At 36.3% G+C, this 18,150-nt stretch overlaps 1 protein-coding gene across 1 annotated transcript in view; it reads right to left on the bottom strand.

The window, feature by feature from the left end:
- Positions 1 to 18,150, bottom strand: part of ano7 (anoctamin 7) — a 32,618-nt gene that overhangs the window by 13,210 nt on the left and 1,258 nt on the right. The window contains exons 2-10 of the mRNA XM_056474062.1: positions 11,978 to 12,108; positions 11,637 to 11,694; positions 11,330 to 11,478; positions 8,350 to 8,457; positions 4,989 to 5,125; positions 1,834 to 1,891; positions 1,495 to 1,605; positions 261 to 426; positions 46 to 136 (exon numbers count right to left, since the gene is read on the bottom strand). Of these exons, the coding sequence (XP_056330037.1) occupies positions 46 to 136; positions 261 to 426; positions 1,495 to 1,605; positions 1,834 to 1,891; positions 4,989 to 5,125; positions 8,350 to 8,457; positions 11,330 to 11,478; positions 11,637 to 11,694; positions 11,978 to 12,067 (968 nt within the window). The 5' untranslated portion in view covers positions 12,068 to 12,108. The remainder of the gene's footprint in view (positions 1 to 45; positions 137 to 260; positions 427 to 1,494; positions 1,606 to 1,833; positions 1,892 to 4,988; positions 5,126 to 8,349; positions 8,458 to 11,329; positions 11,479 to 11,636; positions 11,695 to 11,977; positions 12,109 to 18,150) is intronic.

Consider the following 18,150-nt stretch of genomic DNA (forward strand, 5'->3'; position numbering starts at 1 on the left):
CTGTCAATATTATGCCATTATTAGCAAGCCTGTGATAATACTTACGCTGGCACATCAGTGACCATCAGCCATATACCAAACAGAAATATAATAAAACCCACTACCGCTGCTGGTAATAACCAACCAGTATAGAAACCTGCAGACAACAGAAAGTAGTAATGTTACTCAACTTTCTTATCTAGTTATCTAATTTATCTAACGAATTCAGTTGGCATATTAAGTAAATAAAATGACAGATAAACAGATTGGTTCAATCATACCCAACCATGCAAAATAGAGTGCTATTTTCTCTCCAAAGTATTCACGGATGTGATCCAGAGGTTGGTATTTCCTCCAACAAGCCCAGCGAGCCCAGTAGTGATGGAGGATCTGCCTCATGTTCAGACATTGTGGATCTTCTGGGGTCTTTGGCATCTCAAATGGACCCTAATGCAAAGAAAACAACCCTCACCATTTCAGAATCCATATGAAATGATGCTTTTGTGATGATTTTTCATTTTGGATGTTGTGTACACATTTAAAACAAAAGACTTCTAATGCTTGTTCAAACCACTTATTTAAAATGAGCAAATCAACACAATACTTGAGTTTTTTGGGAGACAACTTAATTTTTTCATGTTCAATTTACTTAAAATTGTGAAAACAATTAAGTTAACTTAATCAATTTGTTTTGGGACAGCATGAATTGTGAATGAACAAGGAATTGTGTGGAACTAAGCAGTTTTTACCAAGTAAAACAACGTAGATTGTTGGAATTTTACCAGAACGAAAACTCATGAATGTCATGAAGGTGTTAAACCAGGGGTCACCAATCACGGTCCTGGAGGGCCGGTGTCCCTGCAGGGTTTAGCTCCAACTTGCCTCAACACACCTGCTTGATTGTTTCAAGAGTACCTAGTAAGACCTTGATTAGCTTGTTCAGGTGTGTTTAATTAGGGTTGGAGCTAAAATCTGCAGGACACCGGCCCTCCAGGAACAAGTTTGGTGACCCCTGTGTTAAACAATAAGACTATTGGGATTTATGAAACATTCATTCATTCATTCATTTTCTTGTCAGCTTAGTCCCTTTTTTAATCAGGGGTCGCCACAGAGGAATGAACCGCCAACTTATCCAGCACATGTTTTACGCAGCGGATGCCCTTCCAGCCGCAACCCATCTCTGGGAAACATCCACACACACTCATACACTACGGACAATTTAGCCTACCCAATTCACCTGTACCGCATGTCTTTGGACTGTGGGGGAAACCCACACGTACACGGGAAGAACATGCAAACTCCACACAGAAACGCCAACTGGCCCAGCCGAGGCTCGAACCAGTGACCTTCTTGCAACTACCTACTGCGCCACTGGGTTGCCCATTTATGAAACATGCAGAGCATAAAGGTAACTAAAGTCAAACTACCTTTCATGTTGATTCAAGTGTTAGAGTTTGCATATGTAAAGAAACAGATGATGTATCAGATGATGTATCAGATGATGTCCTCCAATACCTCATGTAAGGGAAAAGCAGCAGTGAGAACTTTCTCACTAACAAGCCTGCCAATGCCAACTTCTCCTCTCTTCAGCGCTCCATATGGAGTCCTGGCTAAAATCTCATATAGCTAAAAATAATCATAGAAAATGACAGATCAGTTCTGTATGCGCAACATAGTGGAAAATATATCTCCAAGTATCAAATAATCAATAAATAATTTGTTAAATGAATTAAAAATGAGTGACAATAGAGATGCAATGTTGATTAGCTTTGGCTTAATTGGTCTTATATAGAATTGAACACAAAATAAAATGTTTACTTTCATCAAATTTCAGGAACAGCTTGTGAAACTTACTATTTGGTGTCTCTGTGTGGTTTTGAAAAAAGTGTCCTTGTTTTCATGACCAAGAAATCTAGGAGAAGAATATTAAGTAATGAATACACACTTACACTCACAACAGTGTATATGCACGCAGAGGCTATTTCATGAATGAAGTTATATTACACAACACATCTCTGAATGTAAGATGAGAACAGGACAAATGAGATAACCAAAGGATGAATACACAACTCCAAAACATCATCAAGGTTTTATAAAACACAAATAAAAAGCAGAGGTATGTTTGAAGTTAGTATTATAATAATCAGTGTTCTTGTAGTTTTGATTTAAAAAAAAATCCTAATTAAGAGCAAATTACTTTCTTCAAAAAACTTTCTTCTGGCACTACAAATGCAGGACAGCTGTAGAATTAAATTGTATTCCTATTTTATAGTGTATTTTATTTATATATTAGCAGTGGTGTAGTCCTAAAAAAAATAAGGGGTGTACTATTACTGCCCCAATCCAAATTTTAGGCAAAGAAACGACAAAATCAATGTATCTTTGATTCATTTGATTTATATATATATATATATATATATATATATATATATATATATATATATATATATATATATATATATATATATATATATATATATATATATATATATATATATATATATATATATATATATATATATTATAACACACACACACTGCACAGCTGTGGTTAGCTGACTATCTAAAAAACGAGTTCAGGAGTGGGGTTCAGGAGTGGGGTTCTGTTGCCGTTTTTATATCAAATTTAAAGGGGACTGTGAGGCGATCATTTAGTAGTGTACAGGTAATCGCAAAAGTGTTAGGGGGCTGAATGGAAATATAGGAGGGCTAAAGCGACGCCCATGCTGTCTTATAATTTCACTTGAACGTTTCAACGAGACATCATTCAGCTGATTTGTTGTGATCTTCAAAAAACTCAAATACTCAATAGGCAAAAGTTAGGGAAGTCTAATCACCAAAACAAGTGAGTATACCGAGAGTATGATCCTACACCACTGTTTATTAGAAATAGAATGACCATTAAGTCTACCTATTCGTCTAATTATTAGCATTAGTTATATAACATTTTGATTTAATAAGGCCTCATTAGACTTTCAATTCACTGAAATGATTCAAAATTGTTGCCTCGTTTCTATTCTATCTAAATATGCAGATTTTTTTTGAGTTTGATAAAGGATGCATGAAGTGGGTCCAAAATCATTGAGACTGGAATGTGGATAAGTGGTCTGGTTTGAGGTTATTCAGCGATTGACCAGCCAGCCATGTAATACTTTCTGTTCATGTTTTGGCCTTCAAATTCACCCGACATGAACCCGATCAAGCATTTTGTGGTTTGACTTGAATAAGTGGCTTTGCGCCACTACATCGCTGGGAACTGTAAGACCTTCCTCTGAAATGATGGTTCCAGAAATCCCAGAAGTCCTATCACCACATCACTGAGTCAGGGCCTTGCTCCTACAGGATATTAGGCAGGTGGTCATAATGTTAGGACTCAGCAATGTGTGTGTATAATCAATAATATGTTATGTATGTTTAAGTCCTATTTGTTTAAAATTGTCTAAATATAATTTAACTGCATATAGGCACAACGTTGTTTGTGTGTGTGTGTGTTTGTGTGTGTGTGTGTGTGTGTGTGTGTGTGTGTGTGTGTGTGTGTAAGAATATGGTGTCAGACTGACACAAGAGGCACTTTGCATAAGTATGTATTGGGAGAGCGTGTTGTGTTTGTCTTTAAGGTGGTGCTGACACTATGCAAACAATAAATTGTATTGCTTACATATTACATGACAGGCTCTGATCCTCTTTGCAAACCGCTAAGGGTTTGGCTTAAGCTGTCTGGTTATGTTTCAATCAACAGTAAAAAAAATAACAATAATTTTCACACTTAACATTAAGGGTTCATTAATTAACTTTAATGCATTTGCTAACATTACTAATAATGGACAATACTTGTAGAGCATTTATTAATCATAGTTTAACAGTTACTAATGCATTAATAAAATCCAAACTCATGCTTGTTAATATTCGCTAAAGCACTGAGGTAATAGGAACAAAGTTTTAATATAATAAATGTATTGTTCATTTTTTTCATGTTATTAACCACATTAACCAAAATTATATTTTTTAAAAATACAATTTTATGTTAATTTATGTCTGAAATGATTTCCCTATAAATAATTACTTTATTATTTTGAGCTCAAAATGAATGGGAACCGCCCATTTTTCACAAATGTTTGAAAAACCTATTCTAATTCTTTCCTCACTATAAATTGAAACGTAGGATGAACTAGCTAGTTGATATAATAAGAATATATGCATGTTATCATACAATATTACTGCGCAACCAAACCAAACTTACTAGCAACACTTAATATACGTAAACACTAATGCTGGGTTTCAAACGTGTTTAGCTTCACTTGCTAACCGTTTAGAAGGTTATATAGCATGCTATTGCAACGTGTCAACCATTCATTTTAATCGGCAACGTTAACGGCATAAATGTTCTGCTAGATTTTGACATTAGCATACGTGAAATTCAAATGTTTAAGTTTATTGCTATTAAAACAAATGAGCTGTGCAACTCAGAATTTGAAAAGCTGGGAGAAATAAAAATATACGTGTTAATTGCTATCAAATTCTATGATCAGGGTAACTTAAATATTTTAAGAAATTATCTTGCAACATAGAGATATTGAGGTTTCTGTTTACTTAAAAATTGGAAATTTCGTAACTTAAAAAACTGACGTAATTGATAAACTCATGCTTTTTTTTAGTTTTGCCAACTTATTTGGGTTTACAGTGGACCTCATTATATTAATAAACAGTCCAGTAGAATCCTATTTTGGATTTTCATCCATCTATCTATCTATCTATCTATCTATCTATCTATCTATCTATCTATCTATCTATCTGTCTATCTATCTATCTATCTATCTATCTATCTATCTATCTATCTATCTATCTATCTATCTATCTATCTATCTATCTGTCTATCTGTCTATCTATCTGTCTATCTATCTATCTGTCTATCTATCTATCTATCTATCTATCTATCTATCTATCTATCTATCTGTCTATCTATCTATCTATCTATCTATCTATCTATCTATCTATCTATCTATGTTTACCTCTCTAGTTTGGTGGTACGGAACGGGCAGGTGTAGTAGTCTGGTGGATAGTTGGGCACATCTTGTGCCATTATGTTTGGTGTGTGTAGTTTTTCTAGGATAGTCTCGGACCAGTTTGATATTGGCGTCGTCACAACCTGAAATTCACAAAAGAGAAAGAGCATTAAAACACATCAGTACACTCTTTTGTATGGCCTACTTATGCTAATGATAACTTTTAGAGCATGGTTGCCAGGCTACTTTGAGAAATTATGTCATCAATGGGGAACAAAATGAGTCACAGGTCCACTAATTACAAGTGGTGCTCACTACAGAGCCACTTGGGCAGAGCTGAGCTCCAGCAAGGGGGAGCTTGAGCTCCTGCTCCTCCTTCCTTGCGCTTCTTCTACGAGTGATGTCACTGGAGGTTAGGGGTGGGGTGGATGTGTGCATTAAAACAGCTTATAGGAGGAGGAGCTCAAGCTCCCCCTCGCTGGAACTCAAGTGGCTCTGCAGCGAGCAGTGTCTCACTAATTAGGGCAACAGGATTTGCATACAATTTTGTTGCTCATCATCAATAGGAAAGTACCAAACTTTAGACCATTTTCACTGTTATGATGTAACACGGGGAGTGACACAGACAACTGAAGTTCGGATCCAAGTGCAGGTTTAATCAAAATCAGGCAAGAAATGGTCAACACAGGTGCAAACAGATGTATAAAGGCAGTCCAGAATCGTAGTCAAAAGTATCAGGCGAGAGATCGGAAGGCAGGCGGCAGACAGGGAGAACTAGGTAAACAAGGCAAAGATCAAAATACAGAGAAACAAGACTAGGAGAAACACATTGTAATGTCACTTTACAGATAACAAGACTCGGCAATGGAAGTGAGAGTGTGAGCTGTATAAATAGTGTCTGTAATCAGTCTAGACTCTAGAAGCTGCAACAGCTGTGGGAGTCTAATCAGTGGAAATAAGGAAGCGTGTGTGTGTGTGAACGGAGTGTATGTATGAATATGTAGTCCATGAATGGCGAATTTGTAGTGTAATTTGGAGTTATGATCACTGGTGACCGTAACATATGATCTGTTTAACGATCGTCAGCATCTTAAATTCTTGAAAGTTTTTTAATATTGAGCTTTTAAAAAAAAAAAAAAAAAGGTTAAACATTTATATGCTTTTTGTGTGTATTATATCATCTTTGCATCAAATTACAAAAAAAAAAAAAAATTACCGCTTGTGCAAGGCATTTGTAATGCAGTGATTATGGGCAGGACAGTAAATATGAAGTTGTTCTTTTTTTCTGGCTGCCGTTATTAATCTCACACTGTTGTTTCCATTTTCTGAAAGTCTTAATAACACCATCGTGGAGTTTTTTTAGCTAATTGGATTGTAAAATAAAGTATTTGTTGTAGTCTCCTATTGACTGCACTCTGAGTTTACCAACTATGAAAATGTCGCTACTGAAAAAACCTGGAAACGTGAAAAGGGTCTATTGTCATGTGTATCATCAGCATTAGAGCACCTTTATAGAGTACAGCTCTTCAACTGCAAATATGCAAATATCAAATGAGCCAATCACATGGCAGCAACTAAATCCATTTAGGCAATATAGACGTGGTCAAGATCAAGTTCTGCTGAAGTTCAAACCGAGCATCAGACGAGAAAGAAAGTTTATTTAATTGAGACCACGACATGGTTGTTGGTACCAGACAAATTGATCATTTGAGTATTTCAAAAACAGTTTATCTACTAGAGGTTTCATAATCAAACATATTCACAGAAAAAGAAAACATTTGGTGAGCTGCAGTTGATTTAGAGGGCATTATGTAATGGTCAAACTGGTTTCAGCGACTGGAAAGGCAACTTAAAGAACCATTATTTACAACCACAGTCTACTAAAGAGAATCTCTGAACACACAACACATCAAACCTTGAAGCAGATTAACTACAACAACAAAAGAAGAAGAAGAACAGCACAAAAGTTGGATTAAACCAGCCTGATCTCACGAGAAAACGTAAGTATTTTACGTTTTGTCAGTTTAGTGGCTAATTCGTATGAATTCGTACTAGTTCAGTCGTACGAAATTGTACGATTTTAAAAAGGAGGCGTGGCACCTAACCCCACCCCTAAAGCCAACCGTCATTGGGGGATGAGCAAATCGTACCAAATTTTACGAATTAGATCGTACGAATTGCCGTGAGATTGTGTTGGATTAAACTGCATGAAAGAATGGATCCATCAATGATTCATATTGCTGCTTGAGGTGTAACGGTGTGAGGGAAATTTTCTTTGCATACTTTTAGCCCCTTATACCAATTATGAGTAATTTGCTAGTGTTTTTTTATGTTTGCTTCTATTTTCTTAAATTGCAATGTACTTCAAGCTCAAATCATCTCAAACTGACTTCAAGAGCAAAACACTTAAAATGGCTTCCATCACCATTTCTCAGTCCAACAGAGCACGTTTGGGATGTGACAGAATGGGACATATTTGCAGCACCTTGTTAAATCAATGCCATAAAAATTAAGGCATTTCTTAAGGCAAAAATTGGTGAAGTCTGGTAACAGCAGGTTAGATTAGATTAAACTTTATTGTCATTACACATGTTGAGGTACAAGGCAAAGAAGTGCAGTTTAGATCTAACCCGCAGGATATATATATATATATATATATATATATATATATATATATATATGTATATATATATATATGTATATATATATATATATATATATATATATATGTATATATGTATATATATATATATGTATATATGTATATATATATATATATATATATATATATATATATATATACATATATATATATATATATATGTATATATATATATGTATATATATATATATATATATATATATATATATATATATATATATATATGTATATATGTATGTATATGTGTTAAAAGTGCAATTAAAGAAAACTTAAGGTGATATTTGCAGATGGATATACTATGAATATAATACACAAGTCGTATTTAATAGAATCAGATATTTACATATAGATGATATTTACAAATAGGCACAAATAGAAGTTGTACCTATAAGTGGGCGTTGTGTGTATTATGTATCATTTAGTTTGTAATAGAAAGGGTGAGGTCAGATTTACCAGCCTGATCTCACGAGAAAACGTAAGTATTTTACGTTTTGACAGTTTAGTGGCTAATTCGTATGAGTTCAGTCATACGAAATTGTACGATTTTAAAAAGGAGGCGTGGCACCTAACCCCACCCCTAAACCCAACCGTCATTGGAGGATGAGCAAATCGTACTAAATTGTACGAATTAGATCGTACGAATTCGTACGAATTAGCCACTAAATCAAAAAGTTACGAATTGCCGTGAGATTGTGTTGGATTTACCTGTAACGGCACTCGAAGGCTGATCTCCTCGGCATAGTAACACAGAACATTCCACGGGGCACTCAGAAGGACATAAGTAGTCTTTGTTTTTCCTTGCACAACCTCTTTCTGAGAAAAGTTCACATTAGGAGAAAGGTATTGCATTAGAAAATGAACTTCTAGTCAGTTTGTTCTTTATTCTGTACATTCAGTTCAACAAAATATAGTATTTTTTTATCCTATTCAATACAAATGGTAGCAATGTTGTGTGTTAGATACTTATACTCATTATAAAATACCATGAATCTCAATCCACTGATTACATAATCCCATTAAGGTTGAGAATAACTTTAACTGTTAGTAATGATATGAATACTTGGTCTAATTGTGTAAGAACTATAATAAGTGATCTCCTAACTAAGACATGCAGACAATTGAAAATAATCTACCGTACATATTACTTTTCCAAACACACTACAACCCAAGACAATGGTCACACTTTATTTTGATGGTCCGTTTGTTAAATTAAGTGACATTGCATCTACATGCCAACTAATTCTCATTAGATTATGAGTAGACTGTTAGGTTGGGGTTAAAGCTAAGGTTAGTGTAAGTCGACATGTACTTACAAAGTTTCTTATAGTCTGTTAAATATCTGCTGAAGGAGCAGTATCAACAGATATTAAGCAGACAGTCTACTAATACTCAAATGGGCCATCAAAATAAAGTGCTACCCAATTTTTAAGTAGTTTTGTAAATTACACATACATGCTTATATGCTACTTACTTAATTAAAAAAAGCAGACTAAATGTCAACTAAATGCGTCATTTCCAGCTAAATGCATGTCAGGAGGGACTGCATCAAAAATCCTCATTCATCTATAAGCGATATCGCCACATGGGCTCACGACTAATTTGACAAACCTGTGTCAAGTATCACAATACGTAGTTACATGCACAAATGGCAATTAAAAGTGTACTGTGCCAAAGAAAAGCCCTATGTTAACAGTGTCCAGAAGCGCCGTCAACTTCTGTGGGCTCGGAGGCATAGACCATCACACAGTGGAAAAACACACTATAATCCTATTATTAAAGGTGCAGTAGATGATTGTCTTGTGCTTATTGAAAGTCTCTTTACATTCCATTAGTAAAGATTAAGTAAATGATTTAAATGTATTTATATGTATTTTTATATTCTGGGTAAGGCATAAGACCAAAACATGTTCGTCCAATTAAAATTTGTCAGGCCGATAATTCCCATAATTCGGATAAGTAGACCAAACTGTCTGTCAGCAAATGTAGATTTGTACATCTGTGCATCCGTATAAGCAGATCCGTATTAGCAGACATCGGTAAAATCAAATGCTGAATCAAAACTTTTTAAAATCCTGAATGAATATTGGAGTTACTTTTGCATGCTGGAGGAAGGACGACACCATGGCTGAAGTATTTCTTATAGACAGGTAAGGTTCTGTTATAAAGCTATTTTAGTCACACAAAGCTGATGTAGATGTTGTTTTACGATTGGGTTATATGCACAGAAGTGTTGTTCAGCAACTGAAATCTTCCGGCGAAAGATTGATGTGACATTCCAGTTTCATAAGGGAGCCTTTACAGCATCGATAATGTAGATTTTTATTTAGTTTAACAACAAAACATCAATAAATAGCTTTAAGCTACCTGCTTTACTGAGCTGAAGTTGGTTTTATATTCACATTGGTTCATTTTTGAGCAATGACGGCCTGTGACACGCTCCCTATATTGTTTACCATGCTACTCTGAATATTCGTTCTGAAATATCATGTGGCTTAGTGATAAGTGTAATTCCTGCACCCTGCGGGCCAACCACTAAGCATACAGTAGTCGCTTTAGGACGAAGCGCATGAGAAAGCGAGACCAGCGATCCTTGGATGCATGAAATATTACACATTATAACAAATTTAGCTTGCTACACAACTGAAAACATGCTAGATATAATATAGTCTTTTGTTGGGAATTGTAGTATTATAATGTACTATAAAATTACAACAGGCTATTATAAAGTACTATAAAATAACAACTGGGGAATGACTTGAACTAGTGGGTTGTCTACTGTCATCTGTAATGTGCGCGTTCGTGATTTCAGGAGGCGTGACTTCGGATAGCAGGAGAGAGAATGTGTTTCAAAGATATTATGCTAACGGATAGCACTTGGGCAGATCAACTACTGCACCTTTAAAGATTACTTTAAGGTAGTTTTGTAAATTAAACACACATGCTTATATCCTACTTACATTATTCCAAAAAGCATACTAAATGCCAGCTAAATGCATGTCATTCCCATTTAATGGTAAACACAGCTGATAATCTGAAAACATTAAACATACACATAAAGTACTCAATAATCATCAAAGAACAGAGAAATTTAAAGACGAAATATGAATATTGAATTGAACAAATAATGTGAATGTGAAGTCCAGTAAAGCAACAAAAAAAAAGTATAGAAGTAAACACTCAACATTAATGGATAAACAGGCCTGTTGTGATCTCTGAGGTTCATCCGTTCACATTACTTCCAGTTAGTTTGAAAACAATGGAATTTGTGCAGAAAAACTACATTACCCATGATGCTACTGCTAAAAATTCCACCAATCAGACAGTCAAAGTGAGCAAAATGCAGCAAAAGAGAACTTTTTAGCTCTCTACAAGATCTTTAAGTAATGTAACTTACTCTTAAATGACTGCTTAATGCATATTAAGTGCTGTATTGCTCAATAAGCCTATGCTGAAGTGTATTTTGCTTGCCCTTGTAAAGACTTTTTAATGCACTTGTAAAAAATAAAATTCTGAAAGTTGAGTATAAAACCAGGTTCAGGTTTTCTTCTTCCGGATTTCCATTTATTTCCATGCTTGCTTGATATTTCTTTTTAACCAATTTTAAGTCTGTTTGGAATATAGCTTCAACCCAGAAATACAGTCCTCAAACAGAATTGGACATCACGGTGTAGTGATATTAATTTACCATTTCTTGATGAAGTCCAGCATCTTGGAGTTTGGACAGGAACTCTGTCCTCCACTTCCTGTGTGCGTCCCGCGACGAACTGAATGATAGTTCTTCTCCATCCGCTGACTTCAACGGATTGCCAGATTCCTCCCAAACCAAGACGAAATCTATCAACACATTCAAAATGACGTCTTCATATTTAGAAAATATACATTGCAGTTCTAAAACCTTACAAGAGACCCATTGCTAACCCTCAAAATTCAGAATCCATGCAGATCTTATTAACTTTTTAACGTCTTTAATGTCAAAATGAAATAAAACTTACCAATTTTTGTGACTCCATCACTGAAGACGTTCTTGTTTTCCTGAGGTTCCGCACATTTCTGTGAATAACATGTGAACATCTCCATTATCTGTATCAATATTAAGAACTGATATCCATGCGTAAAGTCTTGGGGAATGAACTTTACAAGAAAACACCCTTGGAAATTCCAGCAATGTGTGTCTTATCAGGAATATTAGGGTGGAGCGATGGAGACTGGGAGATGTGAGGAAATTTGGCATGTTTGTGTAGCATTGTTAACTCCTAATTAGCTTCCTCTCTTTGTGACCCTTGATGTAAACAACTTGCATTTTTAAAGTAAGATAACAGGCAGTTGATAGTACCTCAATGCTGCCGTAGGTTTGTTCAGGATGGTCTGAGAGTGCGATGAGTGTGGCGCTGTCCTCCACTAAACTCTTCTTCTTTTTCATCATCACTCCAAACGAGACAATTTACCTCTGTGGTTTCTTCCTCTCTTTAAAACATAAAAATACAGCAGTGAGAAAATAAGTGAAATGTTTAAAAACAACGTTCCTCAAAGAAATATAGGAAGACATTTGAATATTTCACATTCAACAGTGTATAACATCATTAAAAGATTCAAGGAATCTGGAGGAATTTCATTGAGTAAAGCACAATGGTGTAAGCCTAAGCTGAAGTACCGTGATCTTCGATCCCTCAGGCGGCACTGCATCAAGAATCCTCATTCATCTATAAGCAATATCACCACATGGGCTCAGGACTACTTTGGCAAACCTTTGTCAAGTACCACAATACGTAGTTACATCCATAAATGCCAGTTAAATCTGTATCATGCCAAAAGAAAGCCCTATGTTAACAGTGTCCTGAAGCGTTGTCAACTTCTCTGGGCTTGGAGGCATATGGGATGGACCAGTGGAAATGTGTACTGTGGTCAGATGAATCAGTATTTTAGATATTGTTTTGGGAGAAATAGATGCCGTGTGCTCTGAACCAAATAAGAAAATGATCACCCAGACTGTTACCAGCAACAAATCCAAAAGCCAAGGTCTGTCATGGTATGGGGTTGTGTCAGTGTCATTGGCAAAGGTAATTTGCACTTCTGTGATGTCACCATTAAAGTGAAAAGTACACAGAGATTTTGGAGCACAACATGCTGCCTTGTTTTCCAGGGACGCCCATGCATATTTCAACAAGTCAATGCAAAACCACATTCTGCACCAACCCAGGCTCGTTCTGAAAACGTACCTCTATATACATTCTGGAGACCGCCAAATACGTCCCATGAGGTATGTCTTTTCGCAGTTTTTATTTTCGCATATCCACCAGAGGCCGCTGTGTAGATATTTTGAGATCTTAAATTTCTCTCGCGAGTGCCATTTGCGCCTGCTGTTCTCACGTAAATCCTACAGAGGCCGCTGTTGACTGACTGACTGACTGAATGACTGACTAATCGACTGACCCACCCTCTTCCTTCCCTAAACTCAACCAATTACATTGATTGACCCACCCAGCCACTTCCCTAAACCCAACCAACAATTTTCAAAAGCAATCCAGAAAAAGAAAAGCCTTCATCTGAATTTTACCACGTTTTTAAATTTTACCACATTCCTAACCTGTTATTTACTTGTTTATTTTTTGTATTCTGTTTTTATTATACTGGCTTTCTGAAACCGTTCTTCACTGAACCCCGTTATCGTGGTCAACTCCTCTCTGCGTCTCAAGTCCGCTGACGTACATGGTGAGCTAACGGGACAAACTGGTTACGGCGTCCATAAGGAGGTAAGTGGTCAGCTGGCAAGCGTGAAAAGGAACGGGGTCATACCGCCCCGTAGCATTCGTTTTAAAAATGAAATGCAGCCATACATACCTCTGGCTACATAATTCGCGGTCTCCAGAAACGTATATAGGGCTACATTTTCGGAATGAGCCTATGTTGTTCTGCACACATTACAAAGTCCTGGCTGCGAAGGAAGATTATACAGGTACTTGACTGGCCTGCCTACAGTCCTGACCTGTCTCCAATAGAGAATGTGCGGTGCATTTTGAAGCGCAAAATGCAACAACAAAGGCCCTGTACTCTTGCACACTTTAAGACTTATTTGCAGGAAGAATGGGATAAAATTACACCTGAAACACTTCATCACTCGGTGTCTTCAGTCCCAAAACATCTTTTAAGTGTTGTGAAAAGGAATAGCAACATTACAAAGTGGTAAATACTTTACTGTTCCAACTTTTATAAATGTGTCACAAGGAATATGTTGAAAATATTGGAATATGTGTTTGTTTTGAAAAGAAATACCATAAAAATGATGAAGAACACATCAAATATTGCTTGTTGTTTTGTATGCAATGAAATACAAGTCAAAGTAAATTTAGAAATCACTACTTTCTTTTTTTTGTTTGCGTTTTCCATTCTGTTCCAACTTTTTCTGATTTGGGGTTGTAAAAAATTTAAAGCCCAATAGTTCGGTTTGCCCATATTTGATCGCAAATTGGGTTGAATTTGAGTATGTAGCTGAAAATAGCTATTTGTAATTTAAATACATGTAAAATTGCAATAAATTTATGTGTTATTAAACTGAATCGTCAGCATCATTACTCAAGTATTCAATGTCCCCCAATGATCCCAAATTAGGTTGAAACATCCAGGATGTTTTATTTAATTTAATAAATTTTTTGAGTGTACAGTGACTGTAAGATTTAAAGTATATTTAAAAGTTCAGCAAAGCCATCTCTGCTGGCTCAAGCACAGAATCACTGTCTTATTTTGAATAAATATTTTCCATAAATGTTTATTTGATTATTTCCTATAATCTGTTCTCTTCATAACTATTCTCTTGGTTTTTCTGCTTCCAGTAGTGAGTATAGATTGGATCTTTTACAGAGGGACAGACACACAAAAAAGTTTTGTTTTCTTGTAATTACTGGAATTAGAAAATAGATGTTTCATGCAAATGTTTAAACCTCAAATGGTCAAAAACCCGAGAAGATAAAATAGTCCTCATTATAACTGTGCACAAAACTGCACATCATTATGCAGATGAAGTGAGCTGGCTAATTAATGAATACAGAAGAGAAAACACTGCATAAAATCCCCCAATTAAGGATGAGCACTCTGTCCTTAACAACTCTCCCTAAAGAGCCAGGAGTCCCGCAGAGAACCATCATAAACCCAAAAAACAGCACAAACACAAACACTAATGTATTCCTAGACTAGAAAATGCATCGCTTTCATTTAAGGTGATGTAGTTACACATGCTCCATTTACTTACGATAGTAAATACAATCATTTAATCATAATTCCATGTAACTAACCCACATTCTAACACCAACAATATAGTAAGTCCATGTAATAACTAACCATATAGCAGCCTATGTAAAAAAAAATCACAGTTATGTTCCTTGGGGTCCGCATGACCCCGAACATTTACAGACCAATTTACTACACAAACACACAACTACGCCTTGATTTGGCTTGCGAAAATTGAAGTTTAAAAAATCACAACAATTCTGACCTAAATTTGATTTAATAGGTTTCTGGATGTTGGTTTATACTTAGGAATAAAATACTGCCATCTGATGTCAAAGAAAAAAGTTTACACATGTATAACACCGATAAGTCCATATATCCAGCAGGGGTCCATAGACACCCATTCTTTTCTTAATGCTTCAGAAAACCAACATAGACTCATTCTGAAAACGTAGCCCTATATACATTTCTGGATTTCGCAAATTATGTAGCCAAAGGAACGTATGGCTGCATTTAGTCTTTAAGGCGAATGCTACGGGGCGGTATGATGCCAGTCCTTTTCACGCTACCAGCTGACCGATTACCTCCGTGTGGACGGCTTTTCTGCTGTTACCAGTTTGTTCAGTAGCTCGCTGTGTATGTCCAGCCTGATCTCACGAGAAAACGTAAGTATTTTACGTTTTGACAGTTTAGTGGCTAATTCGTACGAGTTCAGTCGTACAAAATTGTACGGTTTTAAAAAGGAGGTGTGGCACCTAACCCCACCCCTAAACCCAACCGTCATTGGCGGATGAGCAAATCGCACTAAACTGTACGAATTAGATCGTACGAATTAGCCGCTAAATCAAAAAGTTACGAATTGCCGTGAGATTGTGTTGGTATGACTGAGGATTTGAGAGTTGACTGTGATGACAGGATTCGAGTCTGGGGAAGAACGGTTCCAGAAAGCAGGTGAGACAAAAACAAAAGGCAAAAAATGAAATAAACAAGTAAATAAAAGGGTGAGAATGTTGTAAAATCTGAAAACGTGGTAAAAATCAGGCAGCTTTGGGTTTAGGAAAGTGGGTGGGCGCTCGTCAATCTGTGCTTTTTAAAACACTATCGGTTGGGTTTAGGGAATGCGGTGGGTGGAGGTATTGGTCGGTTGGTAAGTCGACAGCGGGCACTGCTGAATTTACGTGAGAACATCAGGCGCAAATGGCACTCATGAGAGAAGTTTGAGTTCTTAAAAGCATACACATCAGCCTCTGGTGGATTCGTGAAAACCAAAACTGCAAAAAACAAAACAAAACGTAGAACATGGGTGTAACACGGGGAGTGAGACAGACAACTGAAGTTTAGGATCCACTTGCAGGTTTATTCGAAGTCAGGGAAGCAATGGTCAACACAGGTGCAAACAGATGTATAAAGGCAGTCCAGAATCGTAGTCAAAAGTCTGGAGTCAGCACCTAAGCTTTTCACTCATCACAGTACACGTGCTGCTGATGATGTGACAATAAAAGTGATTTGATTTGACAGCTTTTCCGCTGTTACCAGTTTACACAATGTGAAGCGAAGTTGACAATGGGGTTCGAGTGTGGTGAAGAACGAATCCAGAAAGCAGGTAAGACAGAAACAAAAGGCAAAAAATGAAATAAACAAGCAAATAACGGTGAGAATGGGGTAAAATCTGAAAATGTGTAAAAAATAAATCAGGTTGATGTGAGGGCTTACTGTCGTTGGGTTTAGGGAAGGGGTTGGGGTTAGGTTGGGTTTAGGGACGGGCTAGGCTGGTCAAATGGTGCTTTTGAAAACACTCGGTTGGGTTTAGAGAAGGGGGTGGGTGGGGGTGTCAGTCGGTCGGTCAGTCAGTCAGTCAGTCGACAGCAGCCTCTGGTGGACTTACGTGAGAACAACAGGCGTGAATAACACTGGCGGAAATTGATATCTGAAAATATGTACATAGTGACCTCTGGCAGATTCACCAAAAAAAAGCTGCAAAAAACGCACCTCCTGGAATGTATCTGGCAGTGTAGATCTATATATGGGTACATATTCAGAATGAGCCTGGGTTGGATAGTTGCATTGTACAATGTCACCTTAAAATAAAGTGTAACCAATGCATATTCACACTTAAAACATCTACAAATAATATTGGCTTCTGAACAAAACATCAAACCTACTGGCTTTGAGACTTTGTGAGTATAATTCTGTGTCAATCCAATCCAGTGTTGAGTTTAATCTGATAGTTAAAGAGGTCAGTGAGCGAAACGCTTTTCACCAATTAATCAGAGTGAAGCTGAATCCAGGTCATCTGTCAGACTAATGAATGTGTTGAAACATTACATCACTTCATTGTGTCAGCTGACACGTCTCATGCGCACTTCTGAGCTTTACTTAAGCTTTAACTTTACAGTCACTCAGTTAACCTAAACACTACAAGATACTAATACAACCTGTATATGATGTTCATAGTACATCCATCTGTAAATATTACCATGGATTTTCTATAACTGCACTTTATAACTTATACCTGTATCCTGCACTTGCTGCTATTGCACTGCTGGTTAGACCGAAACTGTATTTCGTTGCCTTGTACTTGTACATGTGTAATGACAATAAAGTTGAATCTAATCTAATCTAAAAACTACTCCAACAAATCTAATCGTATAGGTTTAGTAGCTCTTTCTGTAAAAAAAATATATATATCACTAGCCCGACACGAAATCTGCATAGAGGGAATCCACAGATTTTTGAGCCCATCATTCAATCTGTTTATGTACTGTTTATAAATATGTGTACATATTTTTTCAGTCTTTATGTTAATTTCAATAATAATACAGAATAATATACAGATAAATTATGAAAGATATAATTTGTAAAGTAATCATTTCAGTCTTTTAGTGCATTCAGTGTTTCTCAACCATGTTCCTGTAGGACCACCAGCTATGCACATTTCCCATGTCTCCTCAACCAAACACACCTGATTGAGATCATAAGCTCACTAGCAGAGACTGAAAGACCTGTAACGGGTGTGACGGATAAAGGAGACATCCAAAACAAGCAGTGTTTGTGGGCCACCAGGATTGTGGTTGAGTTCTGTTTAAGTGGGTAAATTATATAAGAGAACTGCTGTAGATTCTTTTACCAAACAAGTGGTTTTCATTTTAAAATATAACTTTTTTTTATTAATTCTGCACAGAAACAGGAAAAAAAAAAGATGCAGATTCTGTTTGGCCCTTATCACTTATTACTTAAGATGTAATCTTAAGGGAAATATAATAATAATAATAATTATAATAATAA

The sequence above is a fragment of the Danio aesculapii genome, chromosome 15, assembly GCF_903798145.1.
Source record: "Danio aesculapii chromosome 15, fDanAes4.1, whole genome shotgun sequence".
Classification (NCBI taxonomy): Eukaryota; Metazoa; Chordata; class Actinopteri; order Cypriniformes; family Danionidae; genus Danio; species Danio aesculapii.